Genomic DNA, 17,197 nt, shown 5'->3' with positions numbered 1-17,197 from the left:
CCTTCCTCCCCTTCTCCCATGCCTGCAATGCCCTCCTCATCCTCTTCCACCTCATCCTCTTCCTGGATTTGTGGTGCACTATGCCTAGTAGGCACGCATGTCCGAGATGATGTTTGAAATGTCATTTCTTGATGCAGCGTCAGCTCTGTGTCATGTCCGAGATCCACCATTATCTGTTCTAGCAGGTATATGATGGGGATGGTCTCACTGACACAGGCCCGATCCTTGCTGATCATCTTGTTCGCCTCATCAAAAGGTGACAATACAGTGCACAAGTCCTCAATTTGCAGCCACTCCGCAGGGCTGAAGAAAGGTAGTGTAGGTATGCGTCTGAAACAAACAGACTCTGCCACGTAATTCACCACCGCTTTCTGTTGGTCAGCCAGCCGCTGCAGCATGTAAAAGGTGGAATTCCAAACAGTGGCCACATCATAAATTAACTGGTGCACTGGCAGGTTGAGATTTCACTATAAATTCACCAATCTGGCACCCGCTGTGTACGGCCGGCGGAAATGCGCTGACAACTTTCTGGCCTTCAGCAAGGCATTTAGAATTGCTGCGCCGGTGTGGGTGAGGGAACCCAGGTTTTCCAACCTCAGGACTGCGTGGCAACATCTGAATTGTGCACTGAAATAGCAAACTGCAGATTGTTGCTGGCGGTGAACAGGTGCTGCAGGGCCATGGACACATTGCTCTGCACATGTTCACGCCAAGGAGGAACACATTTCTTTGCAAAATACTGTCGCTTAGGCATAACTTACTGTGGGTTCGCGCAGAGGAATGCGTAATGGAACGCATTGGAGCCGGTAAGGGAGGAGCCCTAACACAATCAGCTGTGCAATTGACGCATTGATTGGCTTTGTTTTGGGGTCATTTGGACCATATTTCCTCTTGTGCTCCAGCATCTGGGGGATGGAAGGTTGGATGCTGCTAATGCTAACCACAGAAAGATTGGGCGATGGGGTAGAAGGTGTGGGGGATGGCAATGATGCCTGGTCTTGACTGTTAGCAATGCAACAAACAGCAGCCAATCTGCATTGGAGCTCCTGCTCACCGCTGGTGGAGTCTGAAAAAGGTAATGCTCGGCTACATGCCCCACTCAAATTGCTGGCAGCAGCACGGGTAACTTTGGTGGCAGAAGGAGGAAAGGCAGTGGAGGAAGATCAAGCAATTTGAGCTTGCTCTGTGCTTTGACCAGGTGTTCCCGCCAGGTTACTGGGTGGTGGCTTTTTAAATGTGTGCTCATGCAACTTGTTCCAAGTTTGTTTAGGTTTTTGCCTTGTTTCAAGTGTTGAGCACACAGTTTGCAGATGACCATAGTGTTGTCATCACTATGGACATTAAAAATGCCCACATGGGCGAACGTCTAACCGGGCCGAAAAGTGCTCTGGAGCTGGTGCTCGTGGTGGCGGTCCATGGTTGTTGAGGCATAGCTGTGGTGACAGCTTCCGACAATGGACAACTATGACTTGCCTCACTGGTACGTGAAGAATGCAGAGTATGGGGAGCTTTTATCCTCTTCCTCCCTTTCCTCCATTGAGGGTGCTCTGCAACCTGCTCCTCCTCTTCCTCCTCCTCTCCTCTTCCTGCCTATGATGATCTCCTTGTTCGCCCTATGTCGGATCAAGGACATCATCATCATTAGAAGAGACAGTTTTCCTGTATATGCAGAAAGGAGGCAGCGGCCTTTTGGAGCCAGTTTGAATTGGTTGAATTGGCTCGTCTGGCTCAGAGTGTTGGGGTGAAAAGTAAGTGGGGGGAAAGCCTGTGAACTGACTCTCTTCGTCAGCTGAGTAAAACAACTGAGCATCTTGAAGGAATGTTTGTAGCTCCACCTCTCCAACCCCTCTGTGGGACTCCTCTACATACTGCTGTACACAAGACTTTTGAGCCGCTGATGAAGAACTAGGAGGAACAGGTGTATCATGGACTGTTTGGGACACCTGTGAGGCCTGTATCGGAGACTGGTATGAAAAGGGGATGAAGAGGGAGGAGGATGGTTGAGGATAGTGTGAAGGCACCTTTATTCTGAGCATCTAGGAGGAGTTTCAACTGTTGGCTAGTCTCTGTCAGTTCTGATGAAGTTCCGCTGTTCTGTTTGTGACCTTTTGTTGGTCAGTTCTAATTTCCACATCTTTTCTGTAAGGGTGTTTATATCTTTTTTCTATGTTTTTTAAGGTAAGCCGTTCATTTAAGAAACAGGCCCCTGACTATGCTTTTGTGTGCCTCCCAGATTATTTCTGCAGTAGAATTACCTCTGTATTTCTCGCAAAAAAAGTCCATTGATTGTAAATCATGTACTCCTGATTCATCGGACAGAACACCTTCCAGGTGTACAGGTCACAGGCTGCCAGTGTCTCCTGCGTTCCCGTGTCTGCCGTGGCCCCTGGGTCACTGATGTCTTTTTCCTGGATCCCTTGTATTTGACCCCTGGCTTGTGACCTGACCTTTCTTGCTCGCTGCCTGCCTTGACCCCGGCCTTCCTTGAAATTCTTTTGTCTAGTGAATTGGTACGGTGTATCTTTCTGCCTACCCTGGTGTGCCCAATGACCGCAACCTGGCAGTAACCAGAAGCACAACATCCTCACCACTGGAGGCTATGGAGAACACCTGGTTACTGCTTACACTTGCCTTGGCCCTTCTCAGGACTCACACCATTTCTGTGCAAGCCGTAGCACCCCTTGTGGCCCCATCTCCCCAAGCGTGACAATGGATGCTTCTGTTAAACTGGAACAAACTCTTTGAGAAATCAAAAAGTAATCCAGCCTGGAAAAAGAGTCCCCCAGGTTTTGTGTAATGTGAATGATGATAATTTAGCCTTAATAAGTGCTTTGAATGTAAGTGCAGCTGATCCCAATGAGGAATCAAGAGTAGGGTTGAGGGGAATGTTAAAATCCCCTCCTAGTAGGGATCCTCCTAGAAGCGATTTCCTGCATATTTTGGCTGTCCGACATTTGGGCATCATACATTGGCCAACGTTATTAGTTTGTTGTTCAGTCGGCCTTTTAAGAAAAGGTACTGTCCCTCCAGATCTTTCACACTGTCTTCTAAAATAAAGTTAACTGACCAAGATAATAAAATGGAAACACCTTTAGCTTTCTTATTAGGAGTTCTAGCATGATAAACCACAGGAAAATAGTTGTTGCTAATTTTTTGGATGCTATCACTTTGAAAGTGAATTTCTTTGGAGAAACACACTTTGGGGATTATGTTGTTGACTGTACGTAGTACCATGGATCTTTTGGCTGGGAGATTTAGTCCTTTTATATCAAGAGATAGAAATTTCAGTATGCACTGTTTCAACGTTTCTATGCCCCCCTCCCACCCCCAGGGGGAATATTCCGGAATCGCCATATCAAGGGTGAAGGGGAATGAATTTGAGGGGGAGGGTTTTTTGCTGAGATGCAGTTGTGTCTAAGTTAAAAAGAGGGAGAAAATAATAGAGCTATTATATAAAAAGTTAAATAAGTTATACATCCTACCTTTTGTTCAGACGGTGTTCAGACGTCTGACGAATATAAGTTTACATCTAAGGACATATGTGATGGGTTTACACCTTTTTATAGTGATGATAAAGGCTGTTTCCAGGTTATCAAACCAAGTGATTTTTGATGTTAGTTTACTAGAGAAAATTTAAAAGTTCTTAATGGTGCTTTGTTGCTGCACCTACCCATTTAGGGTAGGGGGATAGTAATAATTTTGTCAGCTTTAAAAATAAATCCAGCATGACATCAATTACAGAATTATTCAATGTAATTAAAGTAGCCATTCCCAGTACTAGAATCATTTCAAATAGGACATTTTTTAGGCTAGAGAACCAAACTTTAACAAACTATGGTTTGGTAGAAAAGAATAACTATTAAAACTGAAACAATAATCAGGACCTCTGAAACCAATTAGTTTATGAAACCAATCTTTTAGATTCTCTTTTAGATGATGTCGCAATATATTCCAACAAATACATTATTAAAAAAGCTGTAAATGTGTATGATAAATCTCACCAACCTCCACTTTAATGTTCATAACAATTGTCGGTTTCGTCATATAACAACCTATTTTTCAGTTCCTGAGACGAGACCTCTTAATGTGAGTGCTCTGCTACAGGGGCAGAGGGGGCTCCTATTGCAGAACAAACTCTGCCTTGGGCTCTTGATGGGCTTCGGAAAAAATCTTACTAAACTTGTTGGGCTCCTAGGTCTTTAGCAGGGCTTTCAAACCATTCCTTTGGCAAATCGTAATCCAGATAACATTTAGGCAGGACTACATCCGGTAGGAGTAGCTGTATAGGTCCTTTACAGGTAGGTCATCTGGGTTATGCATATGGTAAGATTGTCCTTCCCAGGTAGGGGTAAGACAGAATGGAAATCTCCATGGGATGTGTCTGGATCTTAGGGGACTTAGTAAAGGATGTAGGGCTCTGTATCTCTGTAAGGTAATGGATGAAAGATCCTGGTAGAGTTGTAGCTCAAAATTATAGAAAAGGATGCACTCCTTAGCTCTTGCCTGTCTGAGGGTTTCTTATTAAACAGCTTATTAAACAGCATACCACATCTTTTGGAGGGTAAAAAATCTCTTTCTCTGAGTCTGAGGGCTCCGTGGATCCTTTCAAACTCTATAGGTGATTCCAATGGGTGATCTAGCAGATCATTAAACACAGATTGAAGGGTTCAGGGAGAATATCAGCTTCAACTGATTCTGGTAATCCTCTTGGTAGGTTTCTAGGTCGCCCCCTGTTGTCTAGATCTTTATTATGTCTGTGTATAGAGGAAATATGCTTTACTGCAAGGTGTCTTAGGAAATCAACATCTGCATCCCGCTTGGCTTCAGCTCATTTCACAGTTTATAATCGTGTTGATATAAAGCATATCTCTTCCTTAAGGTCTGAGACCGCTGGTGATAAGGCCCCTTTTCATATCAGTAACTAGCGATTGTAAATCTATGCATTGTGGTAAATGACTCATATAGGACAGGATCTGATTTGCTGGTAAGTTATTGGATTTTGTTGCCTCCTTAGAGTCACGATCAGATCCTGCAGGAGATGAGGGACAGTTCTGAGACTGGGAGCGGAACATATATTGTAGCCTTCTGGATGATTGAGAGACAAAGATTTGTCTGGGGAGTTCTGGCATCCAGTTTTACCCATCATATAAATGAATAACTATAGTGCAAAATTTCCCCTGGAAGTGCCCCAGCCAAATTAGTAGATGGCAATTTTGCTACTAAATTTTGTCAGAATATAAAAATGCCATACACAAGTCATCCTAAAATATAGATATAAAGCTCCAAAGTTTCAGCTGCACATTGTCCTCAATTTGCTTTTTGAGATGTTTTCGCTCTAGGAATGTTGGGACTCACTGGTATATTTGTCTTCAAGGATTTTTCCTCCAAAATGAGAGGAAAAAAAAATTGACAACGGTAATATTAAAAATTCAAACCTTTCCAGTTGGAGAAAAAAAAGGTATAATCCCTCTAGCAGATACATTGCATACAACAATCACTGAATGTAAAAGGATAGCTGAATGTATTAGTAGATTGTACAATTCAGTAATAATCACTTCTGGATACGTAAAACGGTAGTAGGGGTAAACATAGAGATCCAGATTTCCTTACCAACTCTCAGTGGTCTCAAGTCCAGGTACTTTTATGGTGCTTGTCAGTGCAGACACTGTATAGCAGCACAGTCAGGATGAGCAGCGCACTTTGGAAGGAAGCTGGTGACCTAAGATAATGGCGGTCCATGTGAAAAATGGGACTGTGACTTGCAATGAAGCAAAATATGCAGCTTGGGAGGTGAGAGAGTATTTACCGGTTCCGCTGATCTTCCGCCACCACTAGGAGTCTGTTGGAATATCAGGCAGGGGGAATGCAGGTCTAGAAGACGCCGGTAATCACAAAGCTGGTGTTAGATGTGGCTTGCTCGGATGGCTCCACCCCCAGAAGTGAGAATAGGAGAAGAGAGACCTTGTTACTGCCTAGACTCTGCGCCTTAGTCCTTCTCAGGGCTCACACCACTTCTGTGTAAGCCACAGTGCCCCTCAGAGCCCCCATCTCCCCAACTGTGACAGTGATTTCAATAATGTCTATTGACTTTGTTGTTTTTACTGACTTTTTTATGAAATAAATGGGTTCTTACTCAGATTTATTATGCTTAGGTTGTGAAAAAATTTTACATAAAAGGGAAAAAATTATATAAATATGTTTATTGTAACATGGGGGATAGGTAGTGGGCTGTTTTTAGCCCTCTGGGCTAGGTGAAGTGCAAAGCAAGTCTGGAGATGGTTTATTATTTTTATCAACACTGATGATTTTTTTCTTTACAGGCTATTTCCACTATATAGAATATTTTGTAAGAGAACAACAAAAACAAACATAAACAAAAATCTTGCTACTAGATGAGTGGATGAGTGACTAACATAAAATCTAAAAATGAGAGACCCTCTGTACTGGGAGCAAACCTACTGTTTGTCCAAAACAACACTGAACAGCCAACTTTACAGCAGCAAATACGTTTAGGTTTTCATAGTTCATCAGAGAGTGGTGGTTCCCACAGCAGGACAGGGTGGACTGACCAGCTCAGTTTTTTTTTATGTTGGCTGAGCACTTACTCTAGGGAGAACACCAAATCCCTTACTGGATTTTTAACCTCCTGGGCAGTAACCCTGTGTGTGACTCGGGGTAGAAAAAAGAAGCTAAATGCGGTCACACTCAGGGTAGGTAAACCTATGAGAAAAAATAGTAAATTGAATCCTACTTCACGTCTTCCCTCTACCTTCCTGTCTTCTTTCTTCTTCCTACGGCGTCTTCTGCACTCGATGAGTCACCGGGGGAGTTCCCGGTGACGTTGGTGCGTGCGTACGTTGCCGGCGGGGCGGGAAATTCAAAATCCATTTGTATTGCATTCAATACAAAATAACTGTATTAAATGAAAAACAGTGGATTTATTTGTGTAAAAGCAGTACATTGTCTTCCATGAACATTTATTTTACAGTATATTATAATAGTATAAGTATATAATTTATTTTAAAAAAATTAAATTTAAAAAAACTTTTTTTATACTCCAGAAAGAAATAAACCGCCCAGGAGTTAAAAATGGCAGTGCAGAGGAGGGAAATCTGAAGCATTTATACATACCATCCACCACTTTTCCAGACACTAACTCCCTGCAACTGCCAATTTATTTATGCATTTATATATATATATATATATATATATATATATATATATATATATTGTGAGATATCACAGGAGGATTGCTTGTGGTAACCGGGCTCTTGCAGGGCAGATAAGAGGCAGGAGACTTCAAATGTCCAAACTAACAGCAGTTAGGTTTATTTAAATTGGTGTTACAGCAAACTCTCCAAAACTTTACAACAAAAAACAGTAGCCCCGCTGGGCATCTGGCTATCTCACTGGATATTGCAGTGTATTATCCTCTTAGTTGAGGTAAAGGGTCCTGGTGTCAGGAAGACAGCACTTGTAGGGCCGGTCTGATAGTAGATACTGGGTGAGCCAGTAGTGTGCTAAACCCCCTGTGTTAGGTGAAATTGTTCTCTACATTAAATAGGTGCTATGCTTTTAGATCTTGACCCCTTGATGATTATTATTGAAATTACAGAAGCAAACTAGCTCTGCGAAATATATTGAGTCAAATGTACTCTCTTTGTTTCCTGGTCAATACAGTGAATATTAGGGAAAAGTTTTCTGTAAATGTATTTGTGATGTCATTTGTGCTATTTATACATTGGTTGGAATTTTGAAATCATCTTTTGTCTTAAAAAAATTCTTATGTTTTAACCAATATTCAGTAAACAATTTGTTTTAATATAATATTTCATGTTTGGTGCCTTAAAAGTCCCTTTTACCACCTCCTATATGTGTCCCCTAATCTTATACATAACTGTGTGGGATGTGGCACTGTTAGAGTTTTATGGATAAAGGATACCTTGGAATCCTCCTAAATTGAATACTTTAACTTAACGATAGCGGAGAGCAATTCACTGTGTTAAAACATTTTATAAACAGATTTTGAAAAGAAAAAGTAGGGTAGACAGATAGTACAAATAAGTCAGCTGAACGGAATATTTTTGCTGTGAGATACGATTGAAGTATCCCCTTGACAAGGGAAAACAATATAATTTTGCTTTCACAACTATCATTTCAACCTATTTTTATGAAATATTTACATCTTACCAAAATGTTATCATTCTGTTCTAAAAAATATTGGGTTTTGTCAGCAGTATTTTTTGACTAAGAGGGTTTCTAGTTTAAGAAATGTACTAGCACCTAATATCAATGAAGAACCTAACAAGACTACTTTTTTATGCTTTGGGATCCTATCAGTGTAAAAGGTGCACTGTTTTTAAAATCAATAGGACATAATGAGAGGGAAATAAGTATTCTTTCTTTATTATTAAAAAAAAGGAAAAGTGAACATTTGTATCATGTACTTCAGGTAATGTTTTATATTTCCTGCAGCGTATTACAATATGTTGGTCACATTACACATGCTCTGCAGGTTAGACCTAAAATAATTTTTTTAAATATTAGAAAAGGACCTATAGTTAAGTCATTTCGCAACCTAAAATAGTATTCCTGTGGGCAACAGGCATATAGGCATTGAGAAATAAATTCCACACTGGAGAAGATGTAAAAGGAAAGGGAGGGGGGGGGGTTTCCAAATTCAATGAAGGGTGGATCCCTCCAAAATTCCTGGGGGTAGATGGTGCTGCTGTAGGGGATAACCACTACTAAGCATAAGATGAATGCACTCTACTCTTCTAATCACTGTCCAAAGTGGCCTTGAAAACAGAACATAAGCCACTCTCACTTGCCTACTTTATCCAATCCAAGTTTGTGAATCCTCACAATATGATAACAACCTCCTAATGCTTATGGACATAATTATAAATGGGTAGTAGGGGATTTATTATATTCATACAATTTTTTGATCAAGCAAAAAAAGAAAATTGACAAGCAGCTTCAACTTTTTTTTATCTTTATTTCTTGTATTTATATAGCACCAACAAATTCACAGCTCTTTACAATATCTCTGGTAATGTCAACAACTGTCTCTAAAAGGAGTTCACAATCTAACGTTGCAACCATAGTCATGCATCGTGAACTCATTCTGAGCCAATTAACCTAAATGCATGTTTTTGTGATGTGAGAGGAAAACCAACAGCATGGAGGAAACTTACACAAACACAGGGAGAACTTACAAATTTCATGAGGATAGTGTCATGGACATGATTTATGCTTTATTGTATCTTAATGCTGATCTTCAGCACCCTCATTGCATGGGCCTTTCTAAGAGTGAGCTTCCTAATTGTGAGAATAGCGAACCATGTCCATATAATACATACTGAAAAGACATTCCTTGAAAAGCCTATATAATTGGGTAACATTGCAGGAGCACAAAGATCTTCATTCCAGGCTTGCCTTATTTTAATAGAAGCTGCAAATTTAGCATATTTAAAATTACTATTAAAATAATGCTACCATTTTAACTCTTTTAAAAGTGATTATGTTTACATATTTTAAAGTGGAACATAAATTAAAAAATTAATATTTGCTAATCTTTGAGGAAAGTTTAAAAATGTTAATCATGCTTAGATGTCTTGTCCTGAAAAACAGCAGCACACTTTGTTTTTTTAGTGTGCCCACAACGATTTATTTTATAAAAACGATTTATATGTGCAGTGTAGGATTTAAGGTTCTGCTGCCACTGGTTTAGAGAGAGTTTCATGCTGTCTCTAGCCTCCAGCTCACTGTTTTATTATTTGAGGATCTAAAATTAGGAATAAAAGCTCCACCGCCACCAAGATGGCTGCCTCCACAAAGAGAAACTGTACAAAGTACAAAGCTACAGGGAGACTACAAGCACTAATGGTAAATAGCTATTCGCCTGCCATATTTTCTGCACACTATCCAGTGTTCATTTGCAAACAGGCATTACCCAACAATGCAGTTTTATTATAATTTATTTATTAGAATTCATATTTTGTATGTATTTATGACCAGGATATCATCTTGTCCATGTCCATGGCCAGGAACCAACATTTCGAGGGGGTGCTGGGACGTTCCTGGCTTTGCCCAGAAAGAAGAGAGCCAGAGTTATGAAATAACACATTTATTCAACATATCCCCCCCTGAGACTGATGCACTTGGTACAGCATAGTTGCAGCATTTCTAGACGGTTAAAAAAAAGTCCTTTGGTTGGGCTGCAAAGCAGCATCTTTGACGTCAGAAATGTCCTCAAAACTTTGCCCCTTCAGTTGTTTCTTCAAATTCAGGAACAGATATTAGTCTGAAAGGGCCAGGTCAGGTGAGTAGAGGGCATGGTGGACCAATTGGAAACCAAGGGTGTTCAATTTGGCTGCAACAACATTGGATGTGTGCGCAGGTGCATTGTCCTGCAAACAAAGGATCCCTTTGGTCAACTTTCCACGGCTTTTTTTTCTTAATTGCCTCCTTCAGCTTGTCAAGCTAATACTGTCTGGTGATACTAGAGCCCTGAAGTAGATAGTCCACAAACAGGATACCGTCTTTGTCCCAGAAAATGGACGCAATGACTTTTTTGGCCGATTTCTGGGTTCGGAACTTCTTCGGCCGCGGGGACCCGCTGTAGTGCCATTCCTTTGACTCCTTGGTTTCAGGATCATAGATGTGGAGCCAGGTTTCAACCTCAGTCACTAACCTAGCCAAAAAGTCCTGTGCAGCTTCAAAATGGGCTAAAAATGCTCCAACTCGTTCCTTTTTCTGATCACTGTTCAAACATTTTGGCACCTACTTCACTGAAAGCTTGAGCATGTCTAGGATAGTGGTGATAACAAACCCAACACGCTTCCTTGAGATGTCAAGTATCTGGGCTTTATTTTGCGGATATTCGCCGGTCCTCAATAATCAGCTCATGGACAGCATCGCAGGTTGCCGTGATCCGGTTGAGGTTGGGGGGTGCCCACTGCAGGGCTTATCTTCAACAGTGAAATGCCCAGTCTTGAAATAAGATATCAGGATTTTGACAGTGCTGTAGGTAGGACACTTTCTCCCAGTGTTTGTAACACCTCTATGTGAATGTCCTTTGCTGACTTTCCCTGGAGGAACAAAAACTTCATGACGGCCCGTAACTCAATGACGTGAAACTTGCTTGTGCCTCTGCCATCATATCTTCTCACTAAAATGAAAAAACAGTTTTAAGAATTGCAAAGACCTGATATTTTCACAGTTACATACTAAGATATTAGGCTGTCATATGCCCCTACACTCATTTTTCTATTTCACCTGGAAGAGGGCAAAGCCTGGAACTTCTCAGCACCCCCTCGTATTTGGAAATGGATAGATATTTTCCCTACTGTTAATTTACCAGCATGAAACGTATTAAAGAAATTCACATTTTGGACACAGGCTGTGGGGGACACTGCTGCTTAACGTCACACTAGAGTAAAACCTCTGGGAATAACATCTGGAAAAGCATGGCTGTAACTTATATGAAGCAGAGACATATTTTCCTCCTAAATTCTCATTTATTCAATGCTGCGTAACTTAATTTTATAGAACATTTTATAAACTATTTTGAAAGTGCTATGGCATTACCACATTAACATGTAATTTAATTTACCTTTTTATTTGAATAATTTAAACTCTTGGACCAAAAATGTTATATGAAAAAAAACTAATTAATTGTAATAACATAACTGCTTGTTATCTATGTGTCTAAGAGACTAAGTAGTTGTTAAGTGTGGTGGTATTATACATGTTCTAATTAACACAAAAAAGATTAGTAATGTTTATGTTGTAATTCCCCATGGGTTCATGTAAGGTTAATGCAGACCCCTTGCCTCTTTAAATGACATAACTTGACGTTTTGGTGCTACAGAAATGGTTTCACATAGAGTTTGACTTACATTAATGGAAAGGTTAAAGATTTTTTTTTCCTCAAGAAATATATCGCACTTAAATTAGTTTAGACAGGATGACATCAGAGAGTAATTAAATTGGTTTTGGTTGGAATTCCGGTTGCAATTCCTGAGTTCAGGTTTGTAAAAGATTTCAGAGCACCTGCAAGACTCTGTGTGTGTGAAATATTTTCACTGGAAAGGATTCAAATCTTTAAAAAAGGGTTTTACACAGAGGCAGCATTACGCCATTCTTCCTCCTTGGAAAAAAAACTCTCAGATTTAAACAAGACTCCTTCAAATATTCAGACAGTTTTCAAGCAGAAAAGCAGGAGGTAAACTTCACCTTTCAAGAGCACGTTCTTTACAGCTGCTCGACGGAGAACAGAGATTAAAGCTGAATTCATGTTAGTTTCCACTATGGGACTGGAGAACGACGTTAAGCAAACATATTTAAAAAGGAAACTGAGAAGAAAGGTGTTCCTGCTAGCATTGGTTTTTAATTTGTTTCATGTTGCTGAATGCCAATTTGGTGGACCTTTTGCTTTTTCTTTCTACGGTGATGTTCAGAAAATCAGAAGATGAAAATCCTGGGATTTATTCATTTACTACTTTGGTATCTGACTTGGGACTGCCTGAGTCTTGTCCCTTTGGTGTTGGGCCTTACTGAGCAAGGACACACTCACCCAGGGCACAAACTAGAGATTCCAATTGCAGGAGGAAACGAGAAGACTCCCTTATTCAAGGCTAACACCACTAGAACAGGAAATGTTGGCCATGGAGTAGGTGCAGCAAAAGCTAGGAGCAAAATTACAGTTGCTCAGACCAGAGTTTTCCTAGCTAAAAATGATGAGGCAAAAAAAGACATTTTGAAAACACCCACTTCTGAAACAAAGAATGGCAACACCAACAATAAGCAACCTGGAGAGAAAATTGTGAATATAAGGCCATTACTACTTGGAGGAAAGGCCTCTACCAAAATTGTCAATGTGCATGCAGATTCTGCTGGATTTAAACCAAAAAAGTCTACAAATCCAATTGCAGAAAAAGAGCAAAAGGACACTTTTAAACAACCTCTTATCACTCCCCATGAGTATATGTTATCACTATACCGAGCTCTGTCGGATGCTGAAAGGAAAGGTGTGAATGGAAGCCTGAAACTTGAGGCAGGGTTAGCTAACACTATTACCAGTTTTATAGACAAAGGTCAAGGTAAGACAGCTCTATTTAGAGCGTTTAACATTGTTTGGTAAAAATGTAGCGTATTGTTGCAACTTATGCCAGTTGTTAAAAAAAAAAACATTTTATGAGAAAGAGAAGAAGCAACAATTTTATTAATATACTTATATTAAACAGCTGAGTGTATTTATAATATTTATTATGAAATGCATTTGGCTAGGTTGGTGGGTTACTTTCTTTGTAACATACAAAAGGAGAATTCCTTTGGAATATTACAGGTGCATGTGTCTCAAGTTTTTCAGATCTGTATTGTGATACCATTTTTCAGAATTTATTAGAGGTGCACATTGTTTTTATAAGCTAGAGAACATTCATCATTTCTATGACAAAGTTTACTTTTAAAATTGCTAACATCGAAGTAAAATAGTCTATAAGTTGATTTTGTATGTTCCTAATTAAAAGCTGCAAGGATATTCAGCCCAGGAATTGTATGTGACTGTATAATTTGACAGAAATCTTCTCAGAAGACAGAAATTAAAATAAACAGTTTTTCTGCGTTTCTAATGTAACAGACTCAGCAACAAAATCATTTCAGAAACAGGCAAAACATTGTTCTAAGCATTTGAAGGGTTTCTGAATTGTGACCTACATTTTTGCTTTCTGCGTCACAGAAAATTACACATCACATTAAATTACAATTTTTGGTTTAATGTAACAGGATTTTATTACAACTTGTTTGAAGATATGCTGAGATTAGGGGGACCTATCAGACCATAAATCCAATAGTGTACAAAGTAATGTAAAATTTTATTTTTTCCTGCACATGATTGGATGCTTAGTAGTCAGCAGATCTTTATTAACTAAACTAAGTGAAATATGAATAATCCCATGTGAGTAATAGTGGAACAGCCCAATCTCTTTTAGTGAAATATTCTTATTTTTTAAAGTTATGTTTTTTAGGTAATATACTGTTACATTTTGTAAAGCAATATGCTGCTGTAGGTTTTCAAAAATTATATTCATTATAATATTATATTGTATTATATTATTATTAATTATACTTTTTTGTGCATGTGCAAAAAATTTAGTGAGATTTAGTAATCAATGAGATTTTGAAAATGATAAACTGCTCTTTTACAAACAGTAATCATTTGATATCCAGTTAGTTCTACATGCTACAGGAAGTTTTAATTGCTTAGTAATTTTAGATTTATCTCTGGTTGTCAGCCACCCTATTTGCAACACATATTCCAGACTGATGTAAACTAAACATTTGTCAGCAAGATCAAGTGATTAAATTTTTCAACGTAGTTTTTTCCTTGATGGCCTTTCAAGTACTGAGCTATTGTGCTGGGAATGTTGAAAGAGTGAACAGGGCTACTTTCAGCAAAGCATTGTATATTGTATACTCTAAACACCTGTAGCTAATAAAGCTCCCCAAAGTTTGGATCCTGCAGGGTAGTAAATCATGTGAATTTTCCCATTATCTAAGCCCTTAATCATAGCAGTGGGAACAGCAGATTCTGTAAGATCTGTGCCTCAAGTGTAGAGTAGATTGATGTTCTAATAACAAAGCCTGATGACCATATAGGCAAATTGTCCGTATGCCAACCAATGTAGCTAATACCCTGAGCCAGACATCACAATTTCATTTTCTAGAGCATATAAGATAAACATTTATTATAAGGATCATAAAGATTTTTATGGTCACAAATTTTTTTACCTAATTTTTACACTGCTTAAGGAAACAATCAGTTAAGAGAAAGTTGTGTGATGCAAAAAACTGACTTTATATTTAGTATGAGCCCCGACTATGTTAGTTCTGGCAGCCCTTCAATGACTGCAGGAGATTTTTTGTCTCTATAGTAATAAATACAGTGTTAAGATTGACACATTTTAGAAAAGCATGGAAATGCACTGTCTGGGAAATGAAAATCATTTAAAATTAACATAGATATTTTTTTAATTACATGCAGTATTTGAGCTGTCTTTATTATTTTTAAATTTTAACATTCAGTGCCAAAAATCTTAGTTGTATGTCTAGAGCATCCTCCAATCTGAGGGAAGGATAACCAATATATATATGTACATCTATTAAAATAAGAGATTTTAGAAGATTATCTATTTACGTAACTGCATTAAAAAAACACAAGGAAATTGTGTGTGTGTTATTAATGACTAGATTATGCCAAATATTATTACCAATAATTCAGAAATCAAGAATAGTTTCATATTTGAACTAAGAGTAATTCATGCATCAGCTTAGAGTTGTACTTAATAAATGCATTTCAGTATTTATAAGCAGCAAATTGTATTAATTTACTATTTCAGATTTAAAAACAAAAAATACTTTCCCTACTATTCAGAATGTTCCACCCATATTTACTGTTCACCTTTTTTCTTTTAAGATGAACGGCTGTCGGTAACAAGAAGACAAAAATATATTTTTGACATCAACGCACTTGAAAAAGATGGTTTGCTGGGAGCTGAACTGCGTATTCTAAGAAAAAAGCCAACAGAAGCCAAATTCCAGCTTTCTGGAAAGTTTTCTCAGATAAAGTTGTACATTTGCCCAGCTAATAAGAGGCCAGCTACTCTTTTGGACTCTCGGGCACTTAGTAATAGTGACACATCAAAGTGGGAAGTTTTTGACATTTGGAAACTTTTCAAAAACTTTAAAAACTCTGCTCAGCTGTGTTTTGAACTAGAAGTGTTGGAAAAAGGGAAGCCAGTTGACCTAAAGAATGTGGGTTTTAACAGGACCGGTCGTCCAACCAATGAGAAAGCAATTTTTCTGGTGTTTGGTAGGACAAAGAAACGGGACTTGTTCTTCAATGAAATCAAAGCCAGGTCTGGCCAGGATGATAAAACTGTCTATGAGTATTTATTCAACCAAAGGAGAAAAAGAAGGGCCCCTTTTCTAGCTAGAAAGAGGCCAAATAAAAATTCAAAAGCAGGATGTAGCAAGAAACCCCTTCATGTCAATTTCAAGGACATGGGATGGGATGACTGGATTATTGCTCCGTTGGAATATGAGGCTTATCATTGTGAAGGACTTTGTGAATTTCCTCTTCGATCTCATCTAGAACCTACCAATCATGCGGTAATCCAAACACTGATGAATTCCATGGACCCAGAGTCTACTCCCCCTACCTGCTGTGTCCCAACAAGGCTAAGCCCAATTAGTATTCTGTACATAGACTCTGCCAATAATGTGGTCTACAAGCAATATGAAGACATGGTTGTTGAATCTTGTGGCTGCAGGTAGCAACTGTTAACATGGCATAGTGTCCTAAAAGACGCATTAGTGAAAAAAGAACATTAAGTGCAAAGTTATAGTGCACTTTTAAATGTTACCACTGTACATAATGCAATACTTAAAAAACTTGTGAACTATAAAGTTATTTTACATGGAATAAGCTTTTGAGATTACATTACAATAACATGTACAAAAATATGACTTGGGAATTAACCCGTTAATTTTAAATTAGAACAAGAAAATATATTTAGAGGTGACAATGCTAAATATATATTGAATATTAGCTATGTATTTTGTTTACTTTTTTCAAAAGTGTAAATAGTATACAAAGAAAAACACTTTCCTTAACCTATATTGGTGGCTGTGGTATACCATATATTACTTCTGGAAGACAAGAAGTCATTTTGTGGCACCTTATTGAAGCCATTCAGTATGAGAAAGTGAGGTATTATTGATGATCAGTCATGTAACTTTTAAGTTCTAATGACCATTTTCAAATTAAATGATTGTAAAGGTGATCTTCATTATTGCAATCATTACTTACTAAAACCTATAGGACTAGGATCCAATAACTAAATACTTGGTGACGTTTCCCTCCATTCACTAAGCCAAGTAAATTTTCTGTTGCAAAAAAATACCTTTGCAATGTAAATACACTGCACTCCTTTGTGAATCAGGACCATTGCAATAAAACAGAGAAACAGAGCTTGGGATTCAGCCAGAGGCTTCTGATATAAATACTACGCCCCTTACCCTTCTATGCAGAGCCATGTAAAACCAGGGTTTCTGTGACAAAGAATAATGAATCATAGCTGAGGTTTTTCAGGCTTGCAGTATTACACGCCTTTACTAATCACTCTCATTG

General features: G+C 38.7%; 1 protein-coding gene across 1 annotated transcript; it reads left to right on the top strand.

Moving 5' to 3' along the window:
• Positions 1-12,323: 12,323 nt before the first annotated feature.
• On the top strand, positions 12,324-16,515 carry GDF5 (growth differentiation factor 5). Its single transcript, XM_072413739.1, has 2 exons — positions 12,324-13,106; positions 15,482-16,515. The coding sequence occupies exons 1-2, from the start codon at positions 12,476-12,478 to the stop codon at positions 16,339-16,341; spliced, it is 1,491 nt and encodes a 496-aa protein (XP_072269840.1). The 5' UTR covers positions 12,324-12,475; the 3' UTR covers positions 16,342-16,515.
• The last annotated feature ends 682 nt before the right edge of the window (positions 16,516-17,197 follow it).

Source organism: Pyxicephalus adspersus, chromosome 6 (genome assembly GCF_032062135.1).
Source record: "Pyxicephalus adspersus chromosome 6, UCB_Pads_2.0, whole genome shotgun sequence".
Taxonomy (NCBI): Eukaryota; Metazoa; Chordata; class Amphibia; order Anura; family Pyxicephalidae; genus Pyxicephalus; species Pyxicephalus adspersus.
The sequence above is the reverse complement of the archived record's forward strand: the minus strand, read 5'-3'. Positions and strand labels throughout refer to the sequence as shown.